General features: G+C 46.0%; 1 protein-coding gene across 1 annotated transcript; it reads right to left on the bottom strand.

Annotated features, from left to right (window-relative positions):
• Positions 1-204: 204 nt before the first annotated feature.
• PRDM14 (PR/SET domain 14) lies at positions 205-18,626 on the bottom strand. Its single transcript, NM_001191264.1, has 7 exons — positions 17,927-18,626; positions 17,131-17,184; positions 16,872-17,029; positions 15,642-15,912; positions 10,582-10,784; positions 5,758-5,859; positions 205-432 (listed from the first exon to the last, which is right to left on the bottom strand). Exons 1-7 carry the CDS (start codon positions 18,624-18,626, stop codon positions 205-207), a joined length of 1,716 nt encoding a protein of 571 aa, NP_001178193.1.
• Between the last annotated feature and the right edge of the window lie 1,652 nt (positions 18,627-20,278).

The following is a 20,278-nucleotide window of genomic DNA, read 5'->3' on the forward strand; positions in this document are numbered from 1 at the left end:
CATTCTTGTTATAAACTGTGAAAAAGCATTCCTGCAAAAGCTGTTAAAACTACAGACAATAAATCTGGTAAATCCTACTGGTAGGTCAGTTCCATTATTCTGTTTCTCATCTCAATATAACAGCCACTGGTTTGTGAGATATACCCATGAACATAAGAAACATCAAGACGCATCTAGAGGCCTTGTCCTCAGACTCTCTGAGGGCTAGCAGTCTTCATGAGACTTCATGTGGGAGTGGAAGGCTTCTTGATCTGAGAAGGTCTTCCCACAGGTGTTACAGGGAGAGCCGTCATCCTCCCTGTGCGAGCGCCGGACATGGCTGTCGTGAGCAGCGTGCGATGCAAAAGATTTACCACAGTACTTGCATTTGAAGGGCTTCTCCCCCGAGTGCTGCCTGATATGCGTGCGGAGTATACTGGAGGCAGTGAATTTCTGCAGAGGACGGAAAGCACAGGAAAAAATAAAATGCCATCCACCAATGAAACAAAGGAGTTAATTTCATTATGACCGATCCTTGGTGTTGTTTTCTTGAAAAATCGTGTCTGACTCTTTTGCAACCCCATGGACTGTGGCCCACCAGGCTCCACTGTCCCTGGGATTCTCCAGGCAAGAATACTAGAATGGTTGTCATTTCCTCTTCCAGGGGATCTTCATGACCCAGGGATTGAATCCACATTTCCTACACTGGCAGGTGGATCCTTTACCCCGGAGCCACCTCAGAAGCCCTCATTGATCCTGATATCACACTTTAGTTCTCTGCAGTCAACAAATCCTGGATTTTAATGCTATAGGGCACTCTTGGTCACCAGGAATAGCCTTAATAAAAAAGGACATGATGGACATGCCACTGGTTACAACAGTGGCCCTTCAATGGCTAAGATCGTCTGGGTGTCTAGTCAAAAATGCAGGTTGACCTGATGAGTACGCTCTTTTGGGTAAGAAGGCAGCTGCATTTAAGCAGATGGTACTGAGATCACACTCCAGGATGATCTGCATTATGGAAGGAATTGCTAACATTGGCCACTATCTTTGCATACATGGGTACCTTATTGGTTTCTTTCTTTTTTTTTTTTAGTTAAACTTTTAGAGTAATAGTGATTCACATGCAGTTAGAAGAAACAACAGAGATTCTGGGTACCCTTTACCCAGTTTTCCCAATGGTTGCATCTTACAACTATAGGGTAATATCACAATCAGGATGTTGACATTGAAAGTCAAGAAAATTAGAGATACCAAGGGAACATTTCATGCTAAGATGGGCACAATAAAGGACAGAAATGGTATGGACCTAGCAGAAGCAGAAGATATTAACAAGAGGAGGCAAGAATACACAGAAGAACTAAACAAAAAAGATCTTCATGACCCAGATAACCACTATGGTGTGATCACTCACCTAGAGCTAGACATCTTGGGATGCAAAGTCAAGTGGGCCTTAGAAAGCATCACTACGAACAAAGCTAGTGGAGCTGATAGAATTCCAGTTGAGTTATTTCAAATCCTAAAAGATAATGCTGTGAAAGTGCTGCACTCAATACACCAGCAAATTTGGAAAACTCAGCAGTGGCCACAAGACTGGAAAAGGTCAGTTTTCATTCCAATCCCGAAGAAAGGCATGCCAAAGAATGCTCAAACTACCACACAATTGCACTCATCTCACACACTAGCAAAGTAATGCTCAAAGTTCTCCAAGCCAGGCTTCAAAAGTACGTGAACCCAGAACTTCCAGATGTTCAAGCTGGATTTAGGAAAGGCAGAGGAACCAGAGATCAAATTGCCAACATCCGCTGGATCATCAAAAAAGCAAGAGAATTCCAGAAAAACATCTACTTCTGCTTTACTGATTACATTCAAGTCTTTGACAGTGTAGATCACAAAAAACTGTGGAAAATGCTTCAAGAGATGGGAATACCAGACCACCTGACCTTCCTCCTGAGAAATTTGTATGCAAGTCAAGAAGCAAGTTAGAACCAGACAAGGAACAACAGACTGGTTCCAAATTGGGAAAGGAGTACATTAAGGCTGTATATTGTCACCCTGCTTATTCAACTTCTATGCATAGTACATCATGTGAAATGCTGGGCTCAATGAAGCACAAGCTGGAATCAAGATTGCCAGGAGAAAATATCAATAACCTCAGATACACGATGATGCCACCCTTATGGCAGAAAGTAAAGAGGAACTAAAGAGCCTCTTGATCAGAGTGAAAGAGGAGAGTGAAAAAGCTGGCTTAAAACTTAACATTCAAAAAACTAAGATCATGGCATCCAGTCCCATCACTTTATGGCAAATAGATGGGGAAACAATGGAAACAGTGAGAGACTTTATTTTGGGGGGGTTCCAAAATCACTGCAGATGGTGATTGCAGCCATGAAATTAAAAGATGCATACTCCTTGGAAAAAAAGTTGTGACCAACCTAGACAGAGTATTAAAAAGCAGAGACATTACTTTGCCAACAAAGGTCCATCTAGTCAAAGCTGTGGTTTTTCCAGTAGTCATGTACGGATGTGAGAGTTGGACTATACTATAAAGAAAGCTGAGCACCGAAGAATTGATGCTTTTGAACTGTGGTGTTGGAGAAGACTCTTGAGAGTCCCTTGGACTGCAAGGAGATCCAGCCATTCCATCCTAAAGGAAATCATTCCTGAATATTCATTGGAAGGACTGATGCTGAAGCGGAAACTCCAATACTTTGGCCACCTGATGTGAAGCAGTGACTCATTGGCAAAGACCCTGATGCTGGGAAAGATTGAAGGTGGGAGGAGAAGGGGACAACTGAGGATGAGATAGTTGGATGGCATCACTGAGTCAATGGACATGAGTTTGAGTAAGCTGCAGGAGTTGGTGATGGACAGGGAAACATGGCATGCTGCAGTCCATGAGGTTGCAAAGGGTCAGATGTGAATGAGCAACCGGACTGAACTGAACAGAACATTTCCATCACAAGGACCCTCATGTCACCCTGTGACAGGCACACATAGTTCCCCCTCACACCTACTTTTAAGCCATTGCAACCATTAATCTCTTCTCCATTTCTGTAATTTTATTATTTTGAGAATGTTATGTACATGGAAGCATACAATATGTAACCTTTGGGGATCAGCGGTTCTCCGCAGAATTTTTTTTGCAGATTCACACAAGTTCTTTCAGGTACAACAGCTCATCCTTTATTTAAAAAAAAGCATTTAGTTTATTTGTGGCTGTGTTGGGTCTTTGTTGCTGCGAGGCCCTTTTCTGTAGTTGTGGAGCAGGGGGGCTACTCCCTAGTCGCAGTGGTCGGGCTTTCCACTGCAGTCTTGTTGCGAAGCACAGGCTTTAGGTGCATGGGTTTTGTAATTGAGGCACGTAGCTCACTAGGTGCGGCTTCTCAGCTATATAGCACAGGCTCAGTATTTCGGGAACACAGGCTTAGTTGCTCCGCAACATATGGGATCTTCCTGGATCAGGGATCGTTCCCGTGTCTCCTACACTGGCAGGTGGATTCTTTACCACTGGAACACCAGAGAAGTCCCAGCTCACCCATTTTGATAGCTGAGAAGAATTCCATGGTGTGGATGTTCCAGTCTGTTTAATCACCTACCCATGGTACGGTATCTGAGTTATTTCCAGTTTGAGGTTTCTATGAGCTGCTATTAATATTTGTGTACAGGTTTTAGCATGAACACAAACTTTCACTGCTCTGGGATAAATGCCCAGGAGAGCAATTGCTGGGTTGAATGGTTGTTACAAGTTTAGTTCTTAAACTGCCAAACAGTTTTCCAGAGTAGTTCTACTATTTTAGGTTTACAAGTGCTTTGCTGTTTTTACATGGCCATTTCGTTTCTTTCCCTCACTTATACCCTGTCTCCTAATTCATTTCAATACTCTGCTCTGACCTTTGTCACTTTCAGGTATTTATTAGAGATGTAATGACCCCAATTTGGGAGTCTGCTGACAGTGATACAAAACACCAGGTTAAACCAGTGACCTTGGAGTTTCAGGACTGGGCCCATGTGGGGTTGGACCACTGCTCACTAAGGAGCACAAGGTGTGGGCGCCTAGGACAGTCTCCAGCAGCTCAGGTGACAGGAGTCTAACTAGAAGTCAGAACCTCAGGGCTTCCCTACGGCTCAGTGGTAGAGTTCTGTCTGCCAAATGCAGGAGACTAGGTTTGATCGCTCGTCTGGGAAGATCCCAGATGCCTAGGAATAACTAAGCCTGTGTGCCACAACTATTGAGCCTGTTCTCTAGAGCCTGGAAGTTGCAATTATTGAGCCCATGGGCTGCAACTACGGAAGCTTATGAGCCCTAGAGCCTGTGCTCTGCAACAACAGAAGCCACTGCAAGGAGAAGCCTGTGAACCACAGCTAGAGAGTAGGCCCTGCTTGCCACAACTAGAGAAAAGCCTGTGCAGCCACGAAGACCCAGCAGAGCCAAAAACAACTAACTAACTAGCTACAAAAAAAAAAAAAAAAAATCAGAACATCAAACAGCTCATTTATGACCCAAGTGCATTGAGTCACCCCTTTGGGTATCTCTCATTCCCAGATTAGCCAGAAATTCAAGGTGAGAATCAGAATTAGAACGCCAGGAAGAGGAGGGACGGTGGGATATTTTGAGCCTGCTCTGGAAATCTGGCAGGAGATCAGTGATCCCTCAGGATAGATTCCTCGTCCAGGCAAATCCAGAGCCACCCTCCTTAGGTCTGTGCTAGCTGCACATTGTCTAGTTATGTCTTAGCTCCAATTTGCTACACTGATTATTTCCATTCTATTGACACAGTTTCTTTGGTGGTATCCGTTTCTCTAAGCCAGGTAGTTTTATTCCTCTTTTGGAACCTTAACAGTCACCCTAATAGAGACTATATTTCTTTCATGGCTACATATTTTAAAAAAATAAATGGCTTGATGATAGAAATAGCAGATTCCAGTGTATCCAATAAGATTTTCTAAAATGATGGAAATGTTATGTCCATGCCAATGTGGTGGTCGCCAGCCATCAATGGTGGGACTGTTGAGCACTTGAAATGTGGCCAGTGCCACCGACTTACTAAATTTTCAATTTTATTTCATTTTTAGTAAATTAAATAGCCACATATGGCTAATGGGTAACTACACATTGAACAGCCCAGATGTACCTCATCGAAAGAGGACATGAGATGTTTTGGTTTAGTATTTTTAAAGTTAACCCAGCAACTTTTGTTCCTAACCCAGCAACCCCTAACCATGATATATTTGTCTCTTCATTTTTATAAATTAGTATTCTGTTTAACAAGATTAGATGCTACTTCAGCAAAAGTGCTCTGGAAACCAAGACTAGCGAAATTTAAGAGTCTGTACTTGAAAAAAAAAAAAAAGGCGGTCTGTACTTCATGTCTGTTATCATTGGAATCTTATAAATTTAGGGTCCGTTTCATAACAAATGCCTTGAGTGCCAATTTGGCAATAGTAGGTTGTATCTGATCATTGTAAGCAAACATGAGTATAATCTGGGGTGGAAATTGGGGATGGGCTAATGATGAATTGATTTACCAGGGACTCATTATAAGCCAGGGTTTATTCTATAAGTTCTTATCCATGGACACCCAAACAGGGCTCAAGGCAGATTCCTTAAAAGAAGGTTCCACTGAGACTTCCCCGGCAGTTTAGTGGTTAAGACTCTGCCCTTCCACTGCAGTGACGTGATATTGATCCCTGGTCGGGGAACTAAGATCCCACATGCTGTGTGCGGTGTGCTGTGTGCTGTGTGGGGTGGGGCAAAAGAAAAGAAGGTCCATTTACCTTAGTACAATACACACAGTGGTAGGGTCTGTCTCCAGAGTGGACTCTCATGTGTTTGTTTAGACTGGAAGACTGAGAGAAACATTTCCCGCATGTAGAACACTAAGACAGAAAAGAAAAATAGAGTTGAAACCACATTTCCCCGCTAGGAAGTTAACTTCGCCATTATGTTTATCTCGGGCGGTGGTGATGGTGGGGGAGGATTAGTAGGCAGAGGATGGAGCAGATGCAGGCTGAGGGTCTAGCTGAGACGGGTGAGGGCGTCACAGGACTCTGGGGAAGAATCCAACACCACATTCTGGTCCACAGCCTACTCAGCGCTGTGGCTCCAAGCCATTCCTCGAAAGTCTTTGGATGCTAGCTGCCTAGATATATAACCCTGGTGTGTAACAGAGGCCTGACTCTGTCCTGCTCTGTCAACAGGTAGCTGTGTGACCAGAACAAATCAGTTAAACTTGGAGTCTTTGCTCAATTTTCCTCATGGGTAAAATACTTGCCCTGCTGTTCTCACAAGGCTGGGAGAAAATTGCAAGCCCTTAGCAATGAATTCACCAAGTATTTATGGAGAACCTCTCAACACTCTGCTACAGACAAGGAGTAAAAATCTCGTGGGAGTGGGGACAGATATGTAGACCCAAGTGGCAATACAGGTGACAGATGACGCAAAAAATGTACCTACAAAAAAACGGGCAATTTGGGGGGGGGCGGTGAAAGCAAGCAGTATAGCCACCTGCTATAGGAACGACAGGCACGCGTCATTTCTCTGTGTTCTGGACTCTGATGACTCCTGTCCAATCTTCTCAGGAATTCTGAACCAGGTAAAAGAAACTACTGTGTTTCTGGACTCTCTTCCGCAGGTGTCCTTATGGGCACACATGGGAGCCTGGCTATTTTTATTTATTTAACTTTATTTTAACAATTTTTATTGGAGTAGAGTTGCTTTACACTGTTGTGTTAGTTTCTGCTGTACAGCAATATGAATCAGTCACACGTGTGTGTGTGTGTGTGTGTGTGTGTGTGTGTGTGTATACACACACATCCTCTTTTTTGGATTTCTTTCCCATTTAGGTCACCCCAAAGCACTGAGTTCCCTGTGCTACACAGTAGGTTTTCATGAGTATCTATTTTATACATAGTGGTGTATACCAAAGTATACATACCAAAGGCGGAAGAGGGGTGGACTGTATCCATGTCTGCTTTACAAAAATAGGTTTATCTGAACCATTTTTCTAGATTCCACATATAAGCGATATTATGTCTGTTTTTCTCTTTCCGACTTACTTCACTCTGTTTGACGGTCTCTAGGTCTATCCACGTCTCTGCAAATGAACCTAGGTATTTTTAGATGATGGGATTTGGGGGTGGATTTTAAAAATCTTCTCTAATTTTTCTTTACTACTTGAAGTTTGAATAAGGAGCATGTATTGTCATTGAAAGTGAAGGTCGCTCAGTTGTGTCCAAATCTGTGACCCCATGAACTACACAGTCCAGGGAATTCTCTAAGACTATAATACTGGAGTGGGTAGCCTTTCCCTTCTCCAGGAGATCTTCCCAACCCAGGGATGGAACCCAGATCTCCCGCATTGCAGCTGAGCCACAAGGGAAGCCCATACTGTCATTACTAAAGCAAAAATAGTCAGATGTTGAAGTTATCATTGCAAAAAGAACAGATCAATTTTAAATGAAAGGGAAGCAATTAGAACATGAACCTGTTCTTGGAAATTAAAAATAACCAATGAAAAGGTACAGAATGAAATGCTGTAGTCAACAGGCTCAGCTGACTGCTAAAGACTGAAACATGACATAAAAATGAAGGTTGAGAACTCTCAGAGAATGCTGATGAAAAAAAGTAAAGGTTAATGAATACAAAGAAGTGGATTCAACCTAACATTTGGCTAAAGGAAGAGAACAAAAATGGAAGATAGATAATAGCCAAGGAAAGTACAAGAGAGGGCCTTCCCTGGTGGTGAGGACTCCAAGCTTCCACAGCAGGGGTAGGGGTTCAGTCCCTATTTGGGGAACTAAGATTCTGCAGGCTGAAAAAGAAACCCCGAAAGTGCAGGAGAATTCCTCTGAGCTTAGGCTCTGTGCCTTCAGACGGAAAGAATACTTTGTCTTTTACTGACTACAAAGCAGGCAGGGGTGAAAAAAAAAGGAAGGAAAGAGAAAAGAAACATTGAACACACTCTGTTAAAATTTCAGACATAAACTGACAAACCACAAGACAAATACAAACTAGCCAAGAAAATATATCTTATTTTATTTTTTAGATTACTCTTTATCTTAATCGCTGAACCACCAGGGGAGGTCTCAGAAAATATATTTTAATAAAATGTAAACCTCATAAATAACAAAGATGCAAAGCCAAGCAAGATACCATTTTTCATCTATAAAAATGTGAACATAAGAAGGATAATATTGTGGGAGACTTGGGGTTACTGACTACACACACTGCAAGCCCAGCTGGTTGGACTGTTTGGAAAGGTGTGTGGTACCTTAATTCAAGTGCCTTAAAATTGTACCTTTGACTCAATCTTTCTACTTCTAGGACTGTACCCCAAAGAAATAATCAGAAATGAAAAACAGAGTGATTTATAGATAATATTGTTCACTGCAGCCATGCTGGGGGGAAATGCACAAAACAGTAGATTTTTAAGTACATAACATCAGTATGACCCCAAGCGTATTAAAAATACATACACATATAGAAAAAAATTATACCTAAAATAACTTTGGGCCATAACATATCTAGTGGTTTTTGTTTTCTTTTTATCTCTAGTGTATATTGTTTTCTCATGTTAAAAAACTGCAGATAAAAAATAAAATTTTAAGTTTACCAAGTGAAGACATAAAAATCATGCTTGGCTTTATTCTCTATCATACTCCCAGAAAGACTGGAGTTTAATGGCTTCTTTCCAATTGTGTTTCCATTTATATGTAAACATTATATACAGTGTACATGATTTTCTAAGTGACATCATTCCACACATATTTTACAACTTGTTTGTGCTTAATAAGCCAAACTTTACATAACCAATTCCCTATTGATTTACATGTAGAATACTGGACAGTATAACTTTTTACTCTGCCAATCTATAGCTGAGAATAAAGAAGGCTGAGCACCAAAGAACTGATGCTTTTGAATTGTGATGCTGGAGAAGACTTGAGAGTCCCTTGGACTGCAAGGACATCAAACCAGTCAATCCTAATGGAAATCAACCCTGAATATTCACTGGATGGACTAATGCTAAAGCTGAAGCTCCAGTACTTTGGCCACCTGATGCAAACAGCAGACTCGTTGGAAAAGACCCTGATGCTAATGCTGGGAAAGATTGAGGGCAGCAGGAGGAGAAGGGGGCAACAGAGGATGGGATGGTTGGATGCTATCATTGACTCAAAGGACATGAGTTTGAGCAAACTCCGGAAAATAGTGGAGGACAGGGAAGCCTGGTGTGCTGCAGTCTATGGGGTTGCAAAGAGTTGGACATGACTGAGCAACCAAACAACAAAAGGTGAGAAATGATTTCACTGTCTTAATAATTTAAAATTTCTTAGATTTACAAAAACAATTTGAGATCATTGTAAAAATACTCAGATTTTACAGCTGTATATAACAGTGATTGTGATATTTCCAGGAGCTTCACTGTGAACAGAAGGGGAGAGACAAGAGCAGTTTTATTTCTTCAAATGAAGAGTGGGGCTGGCAGGAGTCCTGACAGCACTGAAGCCTAATCTGAATCTGTCGGTCTGTACCCAAGCCCCATCCTCTTTATCCTAATTAAGACCAGTGGTAGTCAGCACTTTCTTGCACCAAGTCTGGCAGAGCCACCACATATCCAGAATGGTAGACAATGGCTCCCCAATGCACCAGTGTTTCTTTCTTCCTTACAAAGTCCCTGGCATGGCACAAAAGCCACCCATCCTTTGGACCATGCCTGTAACTATCAGTATGCCTGCACATTGGACCTAGAGATTATCATACTAAGCAAAGAAAGTCAGAAAGCGGAAGACAAATACCATATGATGTCACTACTATGTGGAATCTAAAATATGACACAAACGAAGTTATCTACAAAACAGAAACAGGCTCACAGACACAGAGGTCCTTATGGTTGCCAACGGAGAAGAGGGTGGGGAAGGGAAGGATTGGGAGTTTGGGAATAGCTGATGCAACCTAGTGTATATAGGACAGATAGACAACACAGTCCTACTGTATGGCAAGGGGAACTATATTTAATATCCTGTGATAAACCATAATGGAAAATAATATGAAAACAAATGTATGTATGTGTATAACTGAGTCACTTTGCTGTACGGCAGAAATTAATACAACATTGTAAACCAAACTATGCTTCAATAAAACGTTAAAAAAAAAAAAAGCCTGAACACATTATGGAACAAGGTGTGGTTACCTAAAACCACAGGCCAAGGTCTTTCTCAACTGGGATGTCTCAACCCTTCCCGCAACCCCCAGTCAACTCCACCTCCAAATAAACCAGACACTTCCTCAGTCCTAGGTTCTGCTCACGGCCACCTGTCTATGAGGCCTTTCATGGCCCACATGTAGAAAGACACCGTCTTCTGCCCCTGTCTACCATGCATCCGCCAGCTTCAACACTCAGGCATCATGTCTTGGTCCATGGACCATCACATTGGGTCCATGTCTGCCCTTTCACAGCACTGCCACTTCCTTCAGAGACCCTGTCCCATCCTCCCATCCCAGTAACTTGCACCCAGGAGGCCCTCGGGGTGCACCCAGGGGTTTGGGGAAAAAGCCTGAAAGCAGACTGCTAGAGAGAGATGGGTCACTGCCCTAACTCTTACCTTGTGAGGCCGATGCTTCTCATGAACGTGAAGGATGTGGATCCGGAGCCGGTCTCTCTTCTCAAAGGATCGTTTGCATAAAGAACAGGGAAATTTCCTGTCACCCTTGTCCACACAAGGCGTGTACTTTAGATGCTTGTCTCTGTAATATTTGTAGGTAAATACTTTGCCACATCTTTCACACCTGTACCCTTCCGCAGACTCTGTCAAACACAGGGGGAAAAGTGGCTTGGTCAGCTATCTTCCCACATTCTTACTTTCTTTAGGACCGTCTTTTACAACCTTTTATTACAAAAACTTTTAAACAAATACCAAAGTCAAAATAATAGAATAAACCCTCTTGGGCCCAAACACCAGGCTTTGACAGTGACTGACTCACATCACTTCCCCCAACAGATTATTTTTAATACCGATTTCTCACTTGTTTCATCAACACCTCAGCCCACAATCTTTAATGGATAATGACTTTCTTGGGGAGCAGGGTGGCATGTGGGATCTTAGTTCTCCAACTAGGGATCGAACTCGCATCCCCTGCAGAGGAAGTGCAGTCTTAACCACTGGACTGCCAGGCAAGTCCCTGATAACAACTTTTTGAAAAGCATAACCATAAAGCCACTGTCATACCTAATTGTCAAAACCTTATTCCTTAATAGATAGAAACACATATATATTTGTTTATAATACATATACACGCACTTATGTTTGTTTATTTTTCAGTCAGTTGGTTCAGCGTAGGATTCAAAGTCCACATGCTGTCCACAGTTACTATGTCTCTTCAATGTCTTAATCTCTAGGTTCCTTTTCCTTTTTGTTCCTGAAATATATTTATTGAAGACACCCTTCCTCCAGCCCTATTTATGAGCAAGTCAGTCTTATAGTTACTTCCTAACTGGCCTGTGTTACAAGGTTCATGTACCGAATACCTACTGTATTTGTGCTTTTCAGATCAGACTGAGCTACAAGTTCAAGCAGTTCACCCTTTGGGGGCCTTGATGGGCACCCAGAGCTTCTTCCCAGGCTTCATTAAGTGCTGCTCCATTGGACCTCACTTACAAAGACTTAGGTACCCTTTTAGCTAACAATGCATTTCTCTGAGCTTTCGGGGAAGATTCCAGAACTAAAACATGGGATTATCATGATTAATTTAACCCTGACACTGAATTCAAACCAACAAGTGACTCTATCACTGAGCGACAGACAAGACTGAGGAAGGTAACTCCGTTTTCATCAGAGGAGGAGAGAGGTTGGGGAGAGGTTAGAGAAGGTGCAGCCAAATCTAGCAGAAGAGATGCCAGGCTCAGGGGTGTCTATGTGGTGGGGTGGGAAGGGGAAGGACCGGGGCCACCTACAAAAGCGTTCCTGCTGAGGACACTCTGGATTCCAGAGGATCAAGTGGTTTTGCTTATGAATGCATCAATGAAACCTCACTGCCTCTGCTCCAGGGAGGCAGAGAGTAGCCAAGACTGAGTACATGCAAGAGTGTGTAGGTGGAAGTTTTTTAGTCAGCTTGGGGAAGCAGGAAAGCTATCCACTGGGGGCTTTGTTAGTCAACAACTGCATGCTAGGCACATTTAACAGGTGGCCAAGGAAAGAAATCATTTCATTTATTAAGTAAATAAGCAGGAAGGCAGCCACCAGCCCCAGGACGATCCATTGCTCAGTCTCGTCTACCGCTTTCATTGAGGTGCTAATGCTCTCAGAACCTCCCTGCTAGGACGGTTTTTGCTCGAAGCTAGAATTTTCATTGGTTAGAAATACCTGGCCTTCCAGCTTCCGGGGTGGGAAGGGGGTTGTCTACAAGACAGGGTCAGCGAGTCTTTACAAATTAAAGCCCTAAGGCACACCAAAATTCAGAATAGGGGCACAATAGTCAATTTGCATAAGAACCACCACTTAGGCAGAAATGACACAGCACCCTTACTAATTAGGCTTCAGCCGCCTACGTTTTCAGCTCAGGTTCTTGGAAATTTTATCTTAACCTAATTTTGTCCTGTTTCCTTTCCTTCCTCCTCCATCCCATTTCAATTTTTTTCAGCCAAATGGTTTCCTGAAACTGAAAATGATGCTTTCTGCCCCACCTAGACAACTCTTTAGATAGAGTTTGGTAGTGATTAAGAACTATCTACACATTCCCCACCCCCCGCCCAAAACACACACTCTGCGGGTTTGCCACCTAGACAACTCTTTAGATAGAGTTGGGTAGTGACTAAGAACTATCTACACATTCCCCACCCTCACCACCACCCCCTGCCCCCCACCCAAAACACACTGAGGGTTTGCAAACTTTGCAAACTCTAGGTTTGCAAACTCTAGATAACCCGCCCACATAGGGCCCTTCCCTCCCACTCAACACCTTAAAGGGGAAGGCTCCTACCAAGTCTCAAGAAAAGGTTTGGATAAAACACAAAAACTTTCTTCTGAGAGGACAGAAGAATGTTGATTTTTCATTTCTTTTAATTCTATTCTCAACCATTCTTCCTAACAGAAAGCCATGAACTTATCCAGATGTAATTTGGTTCAGAAGTGTAACACAGCGACTTCCCTGGTGGTCCAGTGGCTAGGACTCTATGCTTCCAATGCCAGGGACCTGGGTTCGGTCCCTAGGTGAAGGCATTAGATCCCAAGTTCTGCTAAAGAACCTGCATGCCACAACTATGACCCAGTGAAGCCAAATAAATATTTAAAAAAAGAAAGAAGTGTAGTACAGGTGGGTACTACACCAGGTACTACACCTGCTGGTGTTTCTCCCCACCCCACTGACCATGGTAAGCCCTTATCCCTGGTGCTTATGATTTACTTAATAATTATTCTACTATTGGGCATTTGTTTGTGACTTTTCACAAAAAGGAATGATGCTGTATTAAAAATCCCTATGGACAAAGCTTTTCCTATTGGAGTATTTCCTAAAGACAAATTTCCAGAAGAGTATTACTGATACATCAAAGGTTATGAACATTTTAATAGCTCTGATACATAGTGCTGAATACCTTTTCAAAAAGATAATGATTCTATTTTGTGAGTTGTCAAGCATGTATCTTTCTCAAATCCATTTGGCACTTCTATTTCAGCAGTGCTTGGTACCTCTTGGGAAGTGACTAAAAAGGCTTGGTTTGGTGCCAACTACGGGGCAACTGTGAAGTCCAGACCCCAGAGAATTCTGCCATCTCACCCCTCACCCTCATCCCCACACCATCCATAAGCTGGGGTACTGAGAAGACAGTTCAACAACCCCTCATTATTTGGCCTCTAGAAAGAGACTGTTCATTGTTCACCTCTTAATCCCTGGTGAACACATCCTTGCCCTTGGCTTCACTATATCCCCAAGCCTGGATTGTCTTGCCTTTCCCTGCCTAAACTGTGGTGAGCATGCGTGCATGCTTAATCGTGTCTCTCTGCTATCCCATGAACTGTAGCCCTCCAGGTTCCTCTCTCCCTGAAATTTTCCAGGCAGGAATACTAGAGTGGGTTGCCATTTCCTACTCCAGGGGATCTTCCTGACCTGGGGATGGAATTTGAGTCTCCTGCATTGGTAGGCAGATTCTTCACCAATGGGCCACCTGGGAAGCCCAAAACTCATCCCTTAATTCACCACATCCCTAAGCAGTTTTCCCCAATCTAGTCTAGTCTTCCACCTTCCTTCAATACAGAAGGAATTCAGAGCAGGAGCTATTAAGGTGTTTACAGTTGTCTCCAGCCCTGAAGGGTTTCAGTCTAGCAGGGGAGACATGCATGCAGACCATCACTGCAGTGTGATGAATGCAATTCACATTCTCTTTTACCTGCTGCTTATGACATCTATCCTAACAGAACAGGATGGTCTTCTACCTGGTTCACATATTAATTTGCATTTGTCTGGTCCCACGTATGAGATGACTGGTTCCCAGGCTTTTGTGGTTATAAAAATCAACCGCCCAGAGAGCTTTTTTAAAATGCAAATCCCCAGCGAGTGGGTTGATGGTCCTCCAGCTCCCTGCTACTGAAATCTGGTCCAGGGAACAGCAGCAGCAGCAGCAGCATCCCCTAGTAGCTTGATAGAAATGCAAAATCTCCCATCCTGGAATGAGAATCTGCACCTTCCGAAAGGGCCCCACATGTTAACACAACACTAAAACTGGAGAGCAAGAGTCTAGCTCCATGCTCCTCTAAGTGGACTGAGACCCAGTAAGAAAAACATTTTCTATTTGAGACCCGGTTCACACACATCCATGTGAAACAAAAGCCTCACCAAACAATGCTTAAGTGAGATTCATATCAATATTTTCTGTTCTATTTTATTCTTATTCTTTTTTCTTCTTTAATGCTGATCTCTACCACCAAACTGATTTCCCACCCTATTAACATATTGCAAGCCACCATTTGAAAAGCAGTGCTCTGCGTATGGCTGAGACCCTTTGCTGTCCACCTGAGACTATCATGAGGTTGTTAATCAGCCATGCTGTTGCTGTTTAGTCACTGAGTTGTGTCCAGCTCTTTTCAACCCCATGGACTGTGAAGGGGATTTTTCAGGCAAGAATACTGGAGTGGGTTGCCATTTCCTTCTCCTGGGAATCTTCCCAACTCAGGGATTGAACCCGTGTCTCCTGCATTGCAGGCAGATTCTTTACCACTGAGCCACCAGGGAAGATCTAATCGGTCATACTCCAATACAAAATAAGAAGCTTAATTAAAAAAAAAAAAAAATTTAATGAAAAAACAGTGACTTCCTGAGTTGTGTGAGCCTCTGCAGAGATGAATCAGAAGCTGGCTCATCTAAGGCAGAGGTTGCATCCATTTATTTCACTTTTATTTTATTCTCTGGGAGCGGGTGAAAGGGTAGAAGATAAAGGTATCCTGGTGAACAGCAGTAGCGTCAGCAGCTTTGGGAAGAGGAGGGCATCGTCCTCCAGCTGGCAAGACTCATGTGGCTAGAGACGCCCTTGAGTTCGGGGTTCTACATTAGAGCTGGGAGGCAGAAGTTCCACAAGCAAGTGGAGAAGCTGCAGGAAGGTGCTGGTCTGGGCAAAGAGCCCAGTCCTTCGACCAAGAGGACCTCACTGGGTGAGGCAAAGGTGTGCACTCACCTTCAGAGGACCCAGATGCCTGCTTCCCCTGCTTGAGAACCTGCAGGCTCACGGGAATGTCCAGAAACTTCTCATAGCAATCTCCGTACCACACGAGGAGCTCCTGGTTCTGGTAGATCTCCTTGCAGCTCTCGTAGAAGATCTGCCCTTGACATTGTACTGCCACCAGGTTCTGCTCCGACGGGAAACGGGCACAGTTGACATAGGACATCCAGTTCCCTGCACCTCCTTTTCCATCAATAAAGTGGCTCAACTGACCATCTTCAAAGATCTAAATGGAATCAAACAAACTTTAGAAATGTATCTTTTATTTTTCTTTTGGTTTGACATAGAAAATAAATTTACATATTAAAAATGTACAATTCAAATCTCACGCTTGATCTCTTTGAATATATTTATTATCAATATTATTAAGCCTAAATGGATTTATCAGCTGAAAGATATCTGTCTAGGTGGTGTGACATTTTTAAAAGGTTTCTACTTTTATCACCTCTTGATTCCCAAGTTTCTAGGGTGAGCATATATTAACTTCATAAACAGAAGCAAAGGGAACAGGAGGTTACATTTAATTCTATCAGTTCAAGACAACCAATTTGTTTGGTATTTTATCTCAAATGAGTTTTCGTGTGTATTGATGGAGATATAATTTAATTCTTTCTCTCCAGTGAGTAATTCTGCAGTCTTTGATGCTTTGGTGTTACAAACAGATTCTGGGAAGTCTGGATTTCAGATTATTTTCCTAAAGTGTATTCCTCAAAATTCAGGGCAAGGGAGGATAATCTGATACAGTCTGACATACTGCAGTCCTACCATCATGCCTCATACAGAGTTAAGAATAGCTGTTTTTAAAAATCCCCATTAGACAAATGATATCAAAAAATTTTAAATCTGGTCTTTGTCCTTTTGGACATATTCTTAGCATCACATGGTAATATTTAAAGTATTTGTTTTGTCTGTAAATATAACCCAGGGTATTGGCTCTTTGTATTCTGGGGCTAATCTTCATATGAAAATGCCTTAAGGCACTGAAAAGATACACAGACTCCATGTGGAGGTGCTATCCCTAGCGGCTCTGCAGTTGCCTACTTTTCTCTTTATGTTGCAAAATAGACAGCACTAGACAGCTGAGTACTGCTGAGAGGGTCCCCTCTCCCAGAGGGGCAGAGGCCAGGCTTCATCCCCAGCGACCCTCCTCCCCACTTTCCGACAACCCATAAGAAACAAATTTACCTCCCACATCAGGGAATTGTCTCCGTGTGTCTTGACTTCGCTGGTGTTGACCACTTTACCCTGAAAGGGCCCAAACCTGACTCCTTTGGCCACAAGACTACTGCAGAACACCCCAAAATGTGCGACTTCACCAAACTTCGTCTGCTGGAGGCAGAGACCTAGCAGGAGACCCAGGGCAGGAAAGAAAGCCAGTGAAGAAACCTACTGTGTTTACCGCCATTAAATAAAAAAAAAAATCCAAGCCAGGAGCCCTGCCTACCTTCTGGTAGCTGAAGGGAGTCGTTATCCAGAGTCTGAGGAAGAGAATCAGCCCCTAGAAAAAGACAGGATTAAACTCTTATTTTTTAAATAAAAGGTATTATAAAACGTGTCTTCCTCCTCATTCTCTAGAGCTTACCATTTGACCCTTCGAGGCTTCCGGTTCCTTTTACATATGCAGTGTCTCATTTTAGACTCAAAAGGACCCTAGCTGGTTAGGTGGTAATTAACCCCTGTTAGCAAATTCAAGGAACTGGAGAATCAGAGGTAATGCTGATTTTGACCAAGGTCAGATGGCTGGAGGGAGACTCCCAGAGTGGATGGCAGCTGGCTCTCACTGAGACACCTTGGGCATCCTGGGAGAACCTGAGCCCACCTGATCAGCCCACACACAGCATGAGCCATTTCTCTTAAGACAACCTTGTTTAATCGTTAAGTCGTGTCTGACTCGGCGACCCTATGGACTGTAGCCCGCCAGGCTCCTCCGTCCATGGGATTCTCCAGGCAAGAATACTGGAGTGGGTTGTCATTGCCTTCTCCAGGCGTTCTTCCCCATTCAGGGATGGAACACGCGTCCCCTGCATTGGCACCGGGGAAGCAAAACAACCTTAAGAGTCATGCGGGTAGGGTTTCGGAGGTTAGCCTGGCCTCCCCAGCTCTATCTTCTGATGGAAGCACACACCCTCCCCTTCAGCACTCGCACTGCCTGGGATCCACCTAGAAGCGCCCCTTCCGCCTCCTGCTCCCACCTCTCTTCCAGTTGCCCCCGACTCCCGCATTATGGGGCCCGCCTTTACCGGCGCTATCGGTGGGGATCAGGAGGCCCGAGATCGCGTGCTGCAGGCGGGCTGAGTGCTGCGGGCTGGGGATGACCCCGTACAGAACCAAGTGCAGGTCTTCTTGGGTGAAGTGGTAGCGGCGAGAAGCCTTCCCTTTTCGGTTCACGAGTTTGGGGCCATCCTCAGAGGGCTCGCTGGGGGACCCCGATAACAGCTGCGAGGGCTTCGGCCTCTCAGGTAACAACGAAGCATCCACGGGGGGCGGCGGAACGAAAATCTCAGGTCCCCAACACTGGCCACCGTCGCTCCGGCCGGCGGTGTGTGCCAAGTCCTCGCTGGCGGCGCCGGTAAACTCACGACTGCTGTTCTGGAAGTGCGGCACCTCCCTGGGGAGGTGGGGAACAGGGTACCAGGTCGGCAGCTTGCTGTACCAGGGCAGGTCGCATAGCGGCTCCCTCGGGAGGGCCAGGCCCTGGCTTAGCAAGGGAGGCGCGGTCCGGAAGCCGAAGGGGGGCAGAGCCGGGGACGCTGCCAGGGCTTCCAGGGGCCGGAAAGGCTGGAAGCCCTCCTCTGCCGCGGTCAGGGTGTTCCCGTAGTGGCCGTAGGGCGGGAAAGGCGTGTAGTAGGCGGCCAGGTGTTGGGGGCTGCCCTGGAGCCAGTCGGGAGGGTAGCATCCCTTGTCCTGGGGGCCGGCCTCCCCCGGCGGCCGCAGGGCCATCCCCGGGCCACGGCGCTCGGCGGGTCTGCGGAAAAGCAAGGGCGGCCCGGTGAGGGGCGCTGGGCGCTGCAAGCCGGCTCCTGCGCGCCCAGCCTCCCCCGCCCGAGTCCAAGGACATTAGATAAACTTCCCACTTCGATTCCTCAAGACCTACCCGGCAAACGAAACAAAAACAGCAATTAAAAACACCGCCCAAACTCCCAAACAAAATAAAAACGAAAATCTGCCGGGATTCTGTCCGACACCGAGTTCCGGGTAAGTGTCGCTTCGCGCTCCCTCTACAGACACACCTTGACCGGGCAGCGCTCGTCTCCAACACCCACGCTCGACGCCCGCCCCAAACCCGGTTCCTGCAAAATTCGCTTCAAGTTCCCTCCTCCGCCCTCTTCTCTGTCCTCCACACCCTCTTTTCCAGGGTGGGTCGGAGCCGCAGGACCTCCCCTCTCGCCGGGGCGGGGGCCGAGTGCTAGACCGCGCCTGGGGGCAGGCGGCAGCTTCGGGCGCTCCCGGGTCTCTAGCAGAAAGGACAGGGCCGAAAGCCCGGTCGGATTGCGTAGGAGTCGCGCTCCCCTAGCCCGGCTTCAGGTCCCGGGAGGCCGCTTCGCTGCGAGGCCCGGGTCTGACCCCGAGGACCCCGGCGGTCCCGGCTACGAAGAGGAGGAGATGGAGGAAGTGAGTGCCATTTTCGGCTCCCCTCTCAACTCCGGAGCCAGCGTGGGCTCCTCACGTGCGCCGAGTCCCGCCACATTCCCCAGGTCCCTTGCGAAACTCGCCACCTCGCCTGGGAACTTAGGGATCCTGGGGTGGCCTCTCGGGAGCAGGAGACGACGAGCCCCAGGTCAGGTGGGAGAGAACTGGCTCCGGCCCCAGCGCCGCTGCCGCCCCCACCCGAAAAGGACAGCGTTTTAATGGACAGAAGTTCACCAAGCCTGGAGACTGGGGCCCCTTCAGGGCAGGCTGGTCTCGAGGGCAAGATCAATGAGCCCAATAAGGAAACCAAGCGGGGTCGTGACTCAGAAATTAAAGAACACGGGGTCAGGAAAAGAGGTCAGCCACGACGAAGGCATCTACGCGTCCCCTTCTGAGACTCCCCAAAGGCGCTGGGCTCACCCCGAGGACCTTCGAGTTGGGGTTGAAAGCCGCTTAAGCGAGTTAAAAAAACAAAAACAAAAACAAACTCCGAGAAGGCAAAACGACTCCTCAGAACGAATTGCGCCAGAGACTATTGCCTGTGCTTCCCGACCACCCCGGCGGGCGGCAGCCCCGGGCCACAGCTGCACGCGGGGCTCCGCACCCACCTTGGAGAGCGCGCAGCCGGGCGAGCGGGCACCCCTGGTCCACGGAGGGGCGGCGCGGGTTCAGGATCCGTAGGCTTCGGGCGGGCCCGCAGGGCTGAGTCGGGTTTAAGAGGGCAGCTGGCGGGCGGGGCAGCGGGACCGGAGAGCGCTAGGGTGGGGAAGGGCCGCGGTCCACGCGGGTCCAAGGGGCGCGGCTCCTCCCCGCCCACCGCGGCCATTGGCCGGCGCTGGGCGCGCCCCGCTCCCAGGGGGTCGCGCACTTAACTCTTCACTTCTCCAAACCTCCCCGGGACCCCGGCGGAGAGCTCTCGCCGACAGCTTTCTGGGGCGGGCACCGGTGCAGCTCCAGGCTGA

This window comes from Bos taurus, chromosome 14, assembly GCF_002263795.3.
Source record: "Bos taurus isolate L1 Dominette 01449 registration number 42190680 breed Hereford chromosome 14, ARS-UCD2.0, whole genome shotgun sequence".
Classification (NCBI taxonomy): domain Eukaryota; kingdom Metazoa; phylum Chordata; class Mammalia; order Artiodactyla; family Bovidae; genus Bos; species Bos taurus.

Coding starts and splice junctions, on each gene's coding strand:
- PRDM14 (NM_001191264.1), bottom strand. CDS start 18,626: ATGGCCCTGCGGCCGCCGGGGGAGGCCGGCCCCCAGGACAAGGGATGC. Junction 10,785..15,641: donor GGCATCTGGGTCCTCTGAAG/GTGAGTGCACAC, acceptor TGTGTTTGACAG/AGTCTGCGGAAGGGTACAGG. Junction 433..5,757: donor ACTGTGTGTATTGTACTAAG/GTAAATGGACCT, acceptor CGTCCTCTGCAG/AAATTCACTGCCTCCAGTAT.